Source organism: Trichoplusia ni, chromosome 8 (assembly GCF_003590095.1).
Source record: "Trichoplusia ni isolate ovarian cell line Hi5 chromosome 8, tn1, whole genome shotgun sequence".
NCBI classification, from domain to species: Eukaryota; Metazoa; Arthropoda; class Insecta; order Lepidoptera; family Noctuidae; genus Trichoplusia; species Trichoplusia ni.
Window position 1 is genome coordinate 11,974,930 of NC_039485.1, and position 13,221 is coordinate 11,988,150.

General features: G+C 36.4%; 3 protein-coding genes across 3 annotated transcripts; all 3 read right to left on the bottom strand.

Moving 5' to 3' along the window:
• Nucleotides 1-1,179: 1,179 nt before the first annotated feature.
• On the bottom strand, nucleotides 1,180-2,868 carry LOC113496827 (pancreatic triacylglycerol lipase-like). The gene is made up of 5 exons (XM_026876187.1): nucleotides 2,757-2,868; nucleotides 2,395-2,581; nucleotides 1,858-2,252; nucleotides 1,407-1,740; nucleotides 1,180-1,302 (listed from the first exon to the last, which is right to left on the bottom strand). Exons 1-5 carry the CDS (start codon nucleotides 2,791-2,793, stop codon nucleotides 1,257-1,259), a joined length of 999 nt encoding a protein of 332 aa, XP_026731988.1. The 5' UTR covers nucleotides 2,794-2,868; the 3' UTR covers nucleotides 1,180-1,256.
• Nucleotides 2,869-4,377: 1,509 nt separating this feature from the next.
• Nucleotides 4,378-6,371, bottom strand: LOC113496532 (pancreatic triacylglycerol lipase-like). Its single transcript, XM_026875789.1, has 5 exons — nucleotides 6,273-6,371; nucleotides 5,875-6,091; nucleotides 5,246-5,640; nucleotides 4,798-5,131; nucleotides 4,378-4,519 (listed from the first exon to the last, which is right to left on the bottom strand). The coding sequence occupies exons 1-5, from the start codon at nucleotides 6,307-6,309 to the stop codon at nucleotides 4,474-4,476; spliced, it is 1,029 nt and encodes a 342-aa protein (XP_026731590.1). The 5' UTR covers nucleotides 6,310-6,371; the 3' UTR covers nucleotides 4,378-4,473.
• Nucleotides 6,372-9,241: 2,870 nt separating this feature from the next.
• LOC113496533 (pancreatic triacylglycerol lipase-like) lies at nucleotides 9,242-11,317 on the bottom strand. Its single transcript, XM_026875790.1, has 5 exons — nucleotides 11,211-11,317; nucleotides 10,902-11,118; nucleotides 10,370-10,764; nucleotides 9,724-10,057; nucleotides 9,242-9,344 (listed from the first exon to the last, which is right to left on the bottom strand). Exons 1-5 carry the CDS (start codon nucleotides 11,245-11,247, stop codon nucleotides 9,299-9,301), a joined length of 1,029 nt encoding a protein of 342 aa, XP_026731591.1. The 5' UTR covers nucleotides 11,248-11,317; the 3' UTR covers nucleotides 9,242-9,298.
• Between the last annotated feature and the right edge of the window lie 1,904 nt (nucleotides 11,318-13,221).

The window sequence follows — 13,221 nt, forward strand, 5'->3', positions numbered from 1 at the left end:
CTCGAATTGTAGACTTTTTAGAGAGCAGACAAAATTATTACGATCATTTTCAACTGTTCAGAAACCAGTAAATAAACTAATTCATGGCCCAATTAACGGATGTGACTCTGACTGTTGCCCTTTCATATTTGTATCATTTAACCTATAACATCTTTATTTGGCCCGAGTTACCAATCAAACTATTTATATGTACATAGGCAATGATAGCCTTGTTGAGAATAATTCAGAAAGCAGACGGTTAGATTTGGGTTCGGGTAAAAACTTCAAAACAAACTTGACTATTTATTGTAGCTATGTACATTAATGAAACCAAAACCAGTTTGAATCAGAAAAGTAAAGAACATGAAAGTCCTAAAACCTAACAGGTATCTTGAAACCTGGGTTGAATGAGTCACATAGGCAGACGCTCCTTGTAATACTTTACGGCTTAGCTGCATCCTGTTAGTAGTTTCCTAGTCTAGCCTGGCTTTAGGTCAAGTCGTCTAGTGGTTAGTGTCCCTGGCTGTTAAACCCAAAGATCATTTAATTCAAACATAGGACTGTTCGTTCTGTTTCTGGGTGTAATTCACTATATTGCGCTATACTAATTACAAAAGCTTTGCTTAAACTTACACTAGATGGCGTTGTGCGAATGGTTTTGTTATGTTATTATTTTTACTAGTTTTTAAGGGTCGTCGTAAAAGGATTATTAATTGTGTGTCCATCTATCCGTCAGTCGGTCAAAGTCAATTATCTAATCGATCGATTGAGTGTAAATTTCAAATGTCAAAAATCGTACAAATTGTATGGAGGAAAGAAGGAAAATTAAAAATAATAAATTAAAAACTGAATCGTATACTTAAATCGTCTAATGGAAGGTGAGAAGATTTTATATGTTTTTTTCTTGTACCTAATTTAAAGACAGTTTCCAAGTTATTCAAGAAAATAGCTATGAATTTACCAGTGCTGCCCTATCTTATCTCCGAAACTAATAAACTAAAATCTTAATAAACTAAATTGATACAGAAATTGGTTTAATTTATTTAAAGATGATTTAAGGTAAACTCACGACAAATCCAAAATATTAAAATAATTTCCTCTGACTTCATAATATGTATGTTTATAAAGATAATTTTCATGATCACTAGAAATATTCTTTCGAACGACGATGATGATGGTGGACCAAAAAAAACAAAAGACTAAGATTTCAAAAAAGTTTTATTAACATTAAAGTCACTATTAAGTTTCATATCGACAAGATTTGTCAGATGTTATGCTTAGAAAGGCCAAGAGCTTCCAGTTCTCAGAGCGAAAATACCGCTTCTGCAAAAGAAAAAAATACTTCGTAATATATCAAATACTCGTGTGCGAATATCTCAATCATGTTTTATATTGTTCGCTTGAGACGATAACTCAAAATCACATACCCTGATTTGTTGATTTGAGCATTGCCCATGTTCAAGTTAGATCCTGAACAAGTTGAAAGCTCAGCTTCCCAAACGTTGTTGCATTTCTTCGCTGTGAACCGGTTGTGGCGGATAGTAGAGGCAAATAGGTCATTCGCACGACCATGAGAACACGTACTTAGTGCACATCCGGGTTGAGGATGTTTACCACCATTAGGGTAGAAGTCGGCGTCAGCAATTGCGTTCATGAGACCGAGGATGTTGCCGTCAGTGTGGATGGCTTCGACGTACCGACCAGAGTTCCTGTTCAAAGCGTTGCCGTTATTACCCCAGCCAGGACCAGCGGGGTCTAACCCTGTAAAAGACAATTGACCGTTTGTTATAAAACAAGTTTTTTCGTTATTCAAGTCGAAAAATGACTAAAATGTTAGGCATGATTTGTTTAATGCATTTGTAAAATGTTAGAACTAACCTGTCACGCGAGAAGGCCTGCCACCAGCTTGGCGTCCAGCACTTCCAACAACGTGTGCTCCTAAACTGTGACCGACCAGGTGCACGTTATTCCAGTTGCCTCCGGCGTTGTTGATGAGCCATACGAGGAAGTTACCGAGATGTTGGCCAATACCGGGAACACCGGCAGCAGCAGAGGTGTAGCTGGAGCCAGCAAGACCGCGCCAGTCCACAACGATAACGTTAACATCTTGAACAGCGAGAAAAGCTTGTCTGATGACAGTATTGACATGAGAATCTCCATTGTTGTTCCATCCATGAACGATCACCTTGATGCCCTTGTTGGATGCGTAATTTGAGTTCCTCACTGAATTGATATTGCCGTTGACAAGTATCTGCTTACTATTTTGGTTTGACCTGGAATAAAATAACTCTTTTATCACAAAAATCTCAAAACCCAACATAATAGTATAACGTTGGTCATGCACTCTCTATAATCTCGAAAAGGTGCATATCCGAATTAACAGGAAAACTTGGAGGAAAGAAGAGAATTGCTCACCTGGTATAAAGCCAATATTGGTTGTTAGCTCCATTCCTGGCATGCACTAGGGCTTTATCGACGGGCTCGTGAAGGTCCACCAGCACTGGTGTGTCCTCACTGTCTGGCATCCAGATGTAGCGGCTTTCGCCCTCCACGTAGTGACTGTTGTCTCCCGGCACTGAGGGGAGCGCATGGCCGGAACCCACTGGAAGTTTTGTTATAAATTATTGTTATTTTTTTCGCTGTTAGAAATTCGACCACATTTTCAAAAACTTTAAAAGACACTCAAAGAGATGAAAAAAATATGAAATTATTAGATGTAGCGCCAGTAAGTCATTAAAGAGATTTCAGGAAGAAAAGAGAGTTCAGGATTCACTAACAAGCTACGAAGGCTGCTAACGCGATGACAATCTTCATGGTGGCACTGACTTATGCTAGTAGACGTCGATTTCGGTCTTTATATATTGCTATTACTATCGCATAAAGATTATATGCAACTTTATCGACAGCAAAAGTGTTTGACAGTGATTCATTAACAAGCTAATTAATTCGTTGTTTTCAGGGATCTGTAACTAAAGGACCTAAGTATTGAAGCCAGTTTCCGTTTTGTCTTACTTCAGGTCTGTGTCAAAATGGAATTCATATTAAATCGAATTCTACTCGCCAAAAACATTGAAGGGAAGCATCGTGAGGAACCTAACACGAATCCATACTGTAATTTCTCTAAGTGCTTGTAAAAACCGCTTCAGAGTCAGAATTTAACTTTTTCGCTTGATTGAACGTCCATTTTAAGATATAAGAAAAGTCTTTTAATGTACGAAACTACCCGTCTTCGTGACGACTCGCACTTGTTGAGTTTTTGCATGTCATTTTTATTTCATTCATCAAGTTAAAAGTTCTATGATTAGGATATTTTAAAGATAAAACTGATAAATTACTGATGAGATTCTTTCGATTGCTCAAAAGGGGATTTATTTCACTCATGTTGCCTTAATACCACTGTTCTGTATTCTTGCTATCCACACAGTTTATGGTTCCTTTATGCTGTACTTTTAGATAGTACTTTCACACTTTGACTTTTCAGACAAGACATTATTTTCATCTAAAACATTACAGTATGGTACTGCTGTTCGCTGTTGGCAGGGTCAAGCAATCAGTTTGTTCACTTGAAGGATGTGGTTGTTGTAATTAAATATGATGATATAATAAATGACCCCACTTGTAAAAAACAATTTAATTTACATAGGTTGTATGTATTATGTAATTGAAACCTTATCAATGCAACGCTGCATCGTAATCAAATAAAATGAGGTGGATAAGAATGATGTAACGGTTTGGCACATAATAAGTAATGATAAGCACTCCCAGTTGTTTAATAACTTTTCTAAAAAGTAAAATGATCAAGTGGCATGTAATTCCGTTTTTAACATTTGGGCACGAAATCCTAAAGATAAAGGTGTGTGGCAGTTTCTAGTCCAGTGAAATGAAACAAAATCGTTCATACCAGTGAATATAAATTCTCAACTCAACTCCACAACAAACTCCACGTACTTTTGTACTTGTATGTGTGTGAACAAGTTATTTATAAATATACCTTTGCGTAATTCTACGAATATGATATTGCGAAGATAAACCAAATAATTACTTTTGCGATTTGTGAAAATGCTTGCGATAAGAACTTGGAACTAAAGAAATCGCATATTCTGTTACCAAGTGTATAAATAAATAAAAATAAGTGTATTAATTGACTAGGTTTAGGATTCAGAGTGTTCTAGGTTCGTCCATCTATCAGCTGACGAATTTTCCTTAATACTAATATAAATATATTATGTTTGCTACCTCTTCAAAGGGCTGGACTGAATTCGTTGAAATTTGATATGAAGGTATCTTAGACCTGATTATTACATAAGCTATTTGTATCCGTCTTCCTTGTCGGAGGGTAATGATTTTGCCGCCGTATGATGATAGTTGATTAATATCTTTGAGGAAAATACTGAATTCCATAAAATTAATATTTTATTGGACTTACAAAAAAAAAAACATGTTTCAACAAAAAATGCCGATTCTATTAAGGTAACTTCTCATTCGATTTTCAGTTTAGAAAGGCCAGGTTCTTCCAGTTCTGAGTCCATAAAGACCGCTCCTGTAAAGTTAAGGATTAGTTTAACCATAAATAGAGAGTGGAAAAAAAAAACTATTAATTGACAGTCAGATCACAGTGCCACATGTTTTTGCTATGTTCTGCTGGCATATTACTGTATCTACTTTAGTACAGATTCGATTAAAATGTGATTTAGTTTAAAAAAATCTAAATTTCTGAACCAGTATGCAAACTAAAATAAGTAAGTAGGGACAAAAGAGGGGGTATCGTTGTGAGTAGGTAATTATTTGATAATCACTTAATTATCTCCAAAAACTTACCCTGATTTGCCCAACTGAGCATTGCCCATGTTCAAGGCAGCTCCGTTACAAGTGGAGAGCTCTGCTTCCCAAATGTTTGGACATCTTCTTCCGACCAGACGGTTGTAGCGGACAGTGGAAGCGAACAGGTCGTTAGCGCGGCCATGGGAGCAGACATTGTTGGAGCAGCCGGGCTGAGGGTTTTTACCACCATTGGGGTAGAAGTCAGCGTGACCAATTGCGTTCATGATACCAGTTACATGACCGTCAGTGTGAATGCACTCTACATAACGACCGGCGTTCCTGTTCAATGCATTGCCGTTACCGCCCCAACGGGGACCAGCGGGGTCCAAACCTGTGTAAACAGAAGTAAAAAATTAGAAAAACTGGCACCTAAGTATACTTTAACACGATTATAAATATTTCTGCTTGCGACGCTAATGTCCCTAGGTAATAGCTGGTAACTTACCGGTTACACGACGAGGACGACCACCAGCTTGACGTCCAGCATTTCCAATAACGTGAGCTCCTAAACTGTGACCGACCAGGTGCACGTTGTTCCAGTTGCCTCCAGCGTTGTTGATGAGCCACACGAGGAAGTTACCGAGATGTTGACCAACATTAGGAACACCGTTGGCAGCATTGTTGTAGCTTGATCCAGCGAGACCACGCCAGTCTACTACGATGACGTTAGCGTCCTCTACGGCGAGGAAAGCTTGTCTGATGACGTTGTTCACATGAGATCCTCCGTTGTTGTTCCATCCATGGACGATGACTTTTATGTTCCGTGCGGCGTTGTAGTTTGAGTTGCGAACTGAGTTGATGTTCCCATTAACGAGCACTTGATGATTGTTTGGGTTACGTCTGAAAAAACAATATAAGCATAATAACTTGATAGGTACCTCACAAATGTCAGAGAAATATTGTCCATTTGGAAGTTTCGTTGTTCACGCGACCATTAAGTAAATTCCACAAGTTCACAGCCAACAAATTAAATGTTAATTACAATGAAATTGGACTGTTCAAGTTAAAAAAAAAGTTTTAGAAGGTTTGAATACAAATAGTACTTAGAGTATTATTGTAGTTAAATATGCATACCTGGTGAAAAGCCAATATTGGTTGTTAGCTCCATTCCTGGCATTCACTATACTCTCATCGACGGGCTCGTCTAGATCCACTAAGACCGGGTTGCCTTCTTCATCTCCCATCCAGATGTAGCGGCTCTCACCCTCTACATAGTGGCTGTTGTCTCCCGGGATGGTGGGGATAGCATCGCGGTCTACTGGAGTGTCGGGGATGGCATGGCCGGAGCACACTAAAACATTTCATTAGTTACAGTGCATAAGTTTGGTCGTCTGGTAGATTGAAATTATACTGTAAAATTCTTCGCTCTTGTTACTGAGCCATCATCACCGAAGTACTCAGAAGAAATGTTTGGTGGGCTTATAGTTTTTTGGAGGAAAGAAGGATCAGCAATAATTTCATTTAGTACTTACGTGCCACAAAGGCTGCTACTACTATGAAGGTCTTCATATCAATACAAACTTAATTGTGAATTGAATTGTTCTTGTCAGGGTTTATATATTGACATCACTATCATTTTAGAATAGATAATTTTCTGTTTATCTACTTTTGAGCCATCAATCACCAGTTAATAACTAATCTTCAAAAGCTATCTACCAGGAGTGATTTTTTTAAGTTATCGTGATTCGTGACGTGCAAAATATTGCATTCAAAATCAATTATCTGATCATAATTAATGTCGTACATTTTCGGTGAAAAAAAATCCCAGTTTAAAACTGAAAAATTTTACAGGTAAGAGGGGTCACTCTTACAGGAGGACTACGACAATTTCCTGAAAAAAAAACAGAAAAGAGGTGCTACACGTTTAGTACAATATTAAAAGCTTAATACTGATTATAAGTAATGCATTTAGGTTTGGCTACTAGTAAGTTGGGTTTACCGGGATGATTCTTCAAAATAAGAAGGACAAAAAAAATTTATAATGATATAATGTTAGTGAGACTTTCAACAAACAGCTTTTTAAAGACATTCCTAAATTTAGTTTTGTATTTTTCCACCTTTTTATATAAAACCGTTAGTATCGTGAAGTGGATTGACCAAAAATCGGTTCAACCGATTGTTGGTATGACTTAAAAATGTGCAAACGTAAAAGTAAGCTTCTTAAACATTTTGTTCTCAATCAGTGTGTTAAGTTTTAAGTATCTACAAACATTTGTAAAGTATCTTCTCTTAATAAACAATTAATGTAAGAATATTTGACGACCTCCGTGATCGAGTGGCGTACGCACCGGGTTCGATCCCCGGTCGGGTCAATGTAAAAAAAAATCACATTTCTACATTGTCTCGGGTCTGGGTGTTTGTGGTACCTTCGTTGTATCTGAATTCCATAAGACAAGTGCTTAAGCAACTTACTTTGGGTTCAGAACAATGTATGTGATGTTGTCCGCATTTATTTATTTACATTTATTTATTATATTATATATCGACAGACATTTGGCACCCGAACATCACTATTCATCTCATAACCAGATTATCAGGTCATGTTATTAATTACTTGTCACTCAATCACTTTATAATTAGCATAGCGTTGATATTTATTTACTCTTAATGAAACGATTGACACTTTTTCGGGTGTGATTTATTGATTTAGTTTTTGCATAAGCAAGTTCGTAGGAAAAAGATATAGTTCAAAAAGCGAAAAGAACACTAAGAACAGTGTTGTAAATGAAAAACATGACACATCCTCATCGATTTTGGGCAAGATTGCTTCGTATTGACAAAACTTTGAAACCATAGAAAATAAACAAAAGGTTTAGTAAAATAGACTTCTCAAGGGGCCATTTAGGATGAAAATAATGATGAAGTTAACCGATGTTCAGAGAGCGTTCATGAGCAACCGCTCACTCGCAAAAAAACAGTAAACAGTTTATCAACTTAAACGCAACCTTCAGCGTCCACGTCTTAACAGAATTACAAGTGTCGAAAAGATTTTGGTTACACTTAAAATACCATACGCGGTTTTTCCATTTTGCCTCATACTTTTTTTTACTTTAAAGCCAATCAAATTCTTAAGCATTTTCAAAGCTCAGTACCTATACTTATTTATGTGTTCTTAGTCAATAACCATATGAAATGTTGATTTTTATCTAACCGATTAATGGTGGTACGTTTGTGATTTAATCATCTGATTAATGATAAGGCTATTATCTACTCATTACACAAAAAAATGCAAAAACATTTGTAAACAAACAGCTTACAATCTGTTAAAAGAAATATATTCCTTAATTTAGTTAATTATAATCAGTTTATCGTCGGATAAAGAAATGTTTTTACATATTTTATAATACATTAAAATGTGTCATTTTTGGAATATAATAAAATTGGAGATAGTTGATACACACGCTCGCTTACGGGCTTTGATATAACCTTCATTACTGGTAAGCGAAAAATGTACAACGAAGGCTGCGGAGATTGGACCCTTGTATTCTTATTAGACATCTAATCGTCATTAATCGTCTCATCGTCTTATCAGAAAACAAGGGCGCATTTAATACATTATACCCAGTTGTAGGATATAATGTATTAAAAATTCAGAAATTTCAGAAATTGGGTTATACGGAAACAACCCAAAATTAACAAATCGGAACGAAATGGTTCCCTTTTAAGGGTATACCTTTCAACAGTCAAGTCACACATTAATTATAGTAATAAATAAATCGCAGAAAGAAACCTTAGACTAAGCACGACTTTGTCTAGATTTTATCACTTTTTAGAGATAAACAAGCAGCTCCATGGTCACCTGGCTAGTCTTTTATAGATTGTTTGTGGTAGGATTCGTTTTGACTTTATTATAAGTAAGTTTTACATGTCAAGAAAGACACATAGTATTTCGAAAAAGCTTAGTCAATATTTCAGTTATATCTGAATCTACGAAGAATAATTACATATTTTTGGGCTTGGAGAAAAACTATATGAATTGAAAGAAGTATACGTGAGACGTTGTCGTTACTATTAGTTGGAGCGAGTTGAGACTTTTATAGTAAAAATCGATTAAATTCCAAAATGCTAAATCACTCAGTCGCTATATTTATGGGTACAGAACAAAGCCAGCGCGATAGGCATACCAAAAACAACATCGGTTCCATTTCGATCCGGACCTGTTGACTCATCATGATACAGGTTCTAGCATGAATGGTGAATGGTAATCACCTAATGCGACTTTGGTCCGGAGGCCTATGCCCCATTGTTATTTATATGACTGGTATATTGTTATGTTCATAAAAAACGGTTGACCGGTGAACCGTCAGTGTTAAATAAAATTTTGTATTATTTAAATGGGAACAAGGGCGTGAAATTTCTGTATTGAAAACTCATGGGCAAAAAAATGCTTTGAATAGAGATAAGATTTTTATTTAGTCATATAAAATTTGTCATGGTTTTCTTTTTTTTAATTTAAAATAGTTTCTGAATATGTCTTGATCGTGATCATCGTTCCAGTTTAGAATGGCCAGGTTCTTCCAGTTCTGAGTCCATAGATACCGGAGCTGTGGATAAAAAAAAAAGATTATGAAGTTACACTTAAACATTTGAACTGGATGATGCACTACTAATTAATACGTTAAAAGTAAATTAGTCGTTTATTTACTATACAGAGGTCGCTGGTTTAAGTCACGGGTCTTCGAAATGAATAAAATTAATGAAATGAAGATCATCGGATTGGGCGTACCGTGTATTATGCAGTTTACCGATATGTTGGTCTAAAAAGACCTCAAAGTATTTTATGATCTTTGTTTTCTGTTCTGAACTAAAATATTATGTTCTTAATTTACTTTGGTCTTGGTAAGATAATTTTCATGGCATACTTATAATGGATATGCATATAAACGATCCAATTTTTGCCACTTGTGTTTGTGAATGACTTACCCCGATTTGCTCAACTGGGCATTCCCCATGTTCAAGGCAGCTCCGTTACAAGTTGAGAGCTCTGCTTCCCAAATGTTTGGACATCTTCTTCCGACCAGACGGTTGTAGCGGACAGTGGAAGCGAACAGGTCGTTAGCGCGGCCATGAGAACAGACATTGTTGGAGCAACCGGGCTGAGGGTTTTTACCACCATTGGGGTAGAAGTCAGCATCACCGATAGCGTTCATGATACCAGTTACGTGACCGTCAGTATGAATGCATTCCACATACCGACCAGCATTCCTGTTCAATGCATTGCCGTTACCGGCCCAACGGGGACCAGCGGGGTCCAAACCTGTGAAAAAGAAATAGCATTGTATTATTGTGACTTGGTGTTTTTATTTCTAAAAAAATATGTACCCAGATTTTAGAGAGGATATTTGAGGGAAAAAATTGTAGCCCATCAGTTTCTAAAAAACTCTCGTGTGTCGTCCCTTACCAGTACACTTTTTACTAGAAAGTGATGTAACTTGATGATCTTAAGCACTTTCTAGCTTCCTTACTTTAAAATTATGTGATAAAATGAAAAAAATCCTTTTTCCCTCCGTTTTGATAAAATACCCTATTGTGACATATTGTTACGTACATTTGTAAAATGTTTACGTACCGGTTACACGACGAGGGCGTCCACCAGCTTGACGTCCAGCATTACCAATAACGTGAGCACCCAAACTGTGACCGACGAGGTGCACGTTGTTCCAGTTGCCTCCAGCGTTACCGATGAGCCACATGAGGAAGTTACCAAGATGTTGACCAACATTAGGAACTCCGTTGAAAGCATTGGAGTAGCCAGAGTTTGCAAGAGCGCGCCAGTCTACTACGATGACGTTAGCGTCTTCAACGGCAAGGAAAGCTTGTCTGATGACATTGTTCACATGAGATCCTCCGTTGTTGTTCAAACCATGGACGATGACCTTTATGCTTCGGCCTGAGTTGTAATTGGAGTTTCGGACCGATTGAAGGTTTCCATTAATGAGGAGTTGGTGGTTATTTGGGTTACGTCTGAAAAATACATGTTGATGTTAGCACTGGTTTTTTTTGACAAGTAGATGTCAGGTAGCGCCAAAATACAATATCTCACACATTAAATGAAAAGTGAGTGATTATTAAAACTTCATTTTCTACAAAAAAATACTAACCTTGTAAAGAGCCAATATTGGTTGTTAGCTCCATTCCTGGCATTCACCAAACTTTCATCGACGGGCTCGTCTAGATCCACTAAGACCGGATTGCCTTCTTCATCTCCCATCCAGATGTAGCGGCTCTCGCCCTCTACATAGTGGCTGTTGTCTCCCGGGATGGTGGGGATAGCATCGCGGTCTACTGGAGTGTCGGGGATGGCATGGCCGGAGCACACTGGAAGTAAGCAGTTATTCAAGTTTAACAATAGAACATAGCAAAGTTTACAAATTCGTTTTTACTATAGTGATGGCAAATTTAATACTAACGAGCTACGAAAGCAGCTACTACAAAGAAGATTTTCATGTTGGCACGTTGCTTTCGATTTGACAATTGATGTTTTTTTTTGGCTTTATATATTGTTATCACTATCGCAGTAAATATGATAATATGCAATTTAATCAGGTGGGGTGTCAAATCACTATCAAATAGATAGTGATTCCTTAGGAACTAGTATTTGTATCTGATAAATTGAATAGAGATGCGTGGAATTATTATTGATTACCGGATAATTGCTTTTTCTGATTAATTTTGAGGAGAAAATATAACAAACTAGCAGTTGCCCGCGACTTCGTCCGCGTGGATAGGAGATAAAAGTTATGATTTATACCTGCCCTGTTTTTTCCACATTTTCCATTCTATTTTCGCTCCTATTAGTCGCAGCGTGATGGTTTGTAGCCTAAAACCTTCCTCGATGAATGATCTATTAAACACAAACAGAATTTTTCGATTTGAACCAGTAGTTTCTGAGATTAGCGCGTTCAAACAAACAAACAATCAAGTAAACAAACTCTTCAGCTTTATATATTAGTATAGATAGATAAATGTCTCTTCAAACTTTAATATTTTAAAGGGTTGGTTGTAATTTCAGTAATGGGTACATTATATTTGTAACCCCATACATTTTCTTACTTTTAATCTTTGCATGTTTTATTCCAGACCAATGTTCAGTCAAATATTTCCAGTGTATCGTACGACACGTCAATTTTGTGTGTAATGAACCATAAAAGTCCATCAATCAAATTAAATCTGATTAGGAATGCACAAATATTTCTAAGCCGATTAACGTGTGAAAAAAAAAACGTTGTCCCTTAAATAAAATAAAAAAATGATCCAGTGCGAGTCGTATGCAGCAAGCATACGAATGGGCTAAAAGAAACAATTTGAGGCAATAAATATTAATCATCCAATTTACTACCGAACCAATCGTTCATTACTGTCGAGTTTTGTTTATATTATTTATTGTTTAAATGGCAACCGAAGTATATAAACTGTAAATATTTTAACTGTTCAGCTATCAAGTTTCATATACAGCCTGGTGACAGACCGATAGACAGACATCCCAATTTCTGTTTTAACCTTTGAGCAGGGAACCCTAACAAAAAGCGGGGTAATTGTGAAAATTCTTTAGTCAGTGTTTTAGTCCATGTTCGTTTGCTTGGAACAGGGTCATCATAAAAATCCCTAAAATACTTTGAAGCATGATCTTAATTAGGGGATTACGTTATTTTAGATTTTTAGATGTAGTAGTGTATTTCGGAGGCATTACGTTGCTGATTCAAGTGTGTTTTATGGTGATTAATGCACTATAAAGCAAGAGTCCTTTGCCCCCGCAGTGGGATACACATCACAGGCTGGGGCAATTATCATAGCCATAAAGGGTTGACATTACCGTCTTTGTAAAAACTTGACGTAGTAATATGAATGTTTTTAAAACCCGCATTAAAGAAAAGAGACAGAAAATCAATATCTTATAAAGTCACAGTTCACATGATTTTTTATTTAAAGGTTATTTCATAGTTTGAGAAATGATTCCTGTGATCGTCGTTCCAATTTAGAATGGCCAGGTTAATCTTTGTTCATTTCAAATACTCTTACATTGCTGTTTGCATACGTTTTCCTAGCTCCTAGGACCATCGTTTTGTCATTCAGTTTATTTTTCGCTTTAAGGTGCTTATTTTGTACTTACGCAAAAATAATTAAAATCGGTTTGTACATTCTTTATTAAATTTACTGTAACAGGTGAATACTATAAATATAGATCCATTATTTAATTTTATTGTAATATCGTTTTTCCTCTTTATAAGATTTTGATTGTGGTCAATTTAATTTTACAAATTAGGCATTTTTTTATGCTTAGAGCAGATTGGTCATACATGGTGATGGACAACATCCGATGAATCATACTTTAAGACAATATATTGACAGTTTATTTAATTTTTATGGAACAAAATTATAGTGCCTAAATCGAAATCAATGATTTTTAATTTAGTTTCAGTA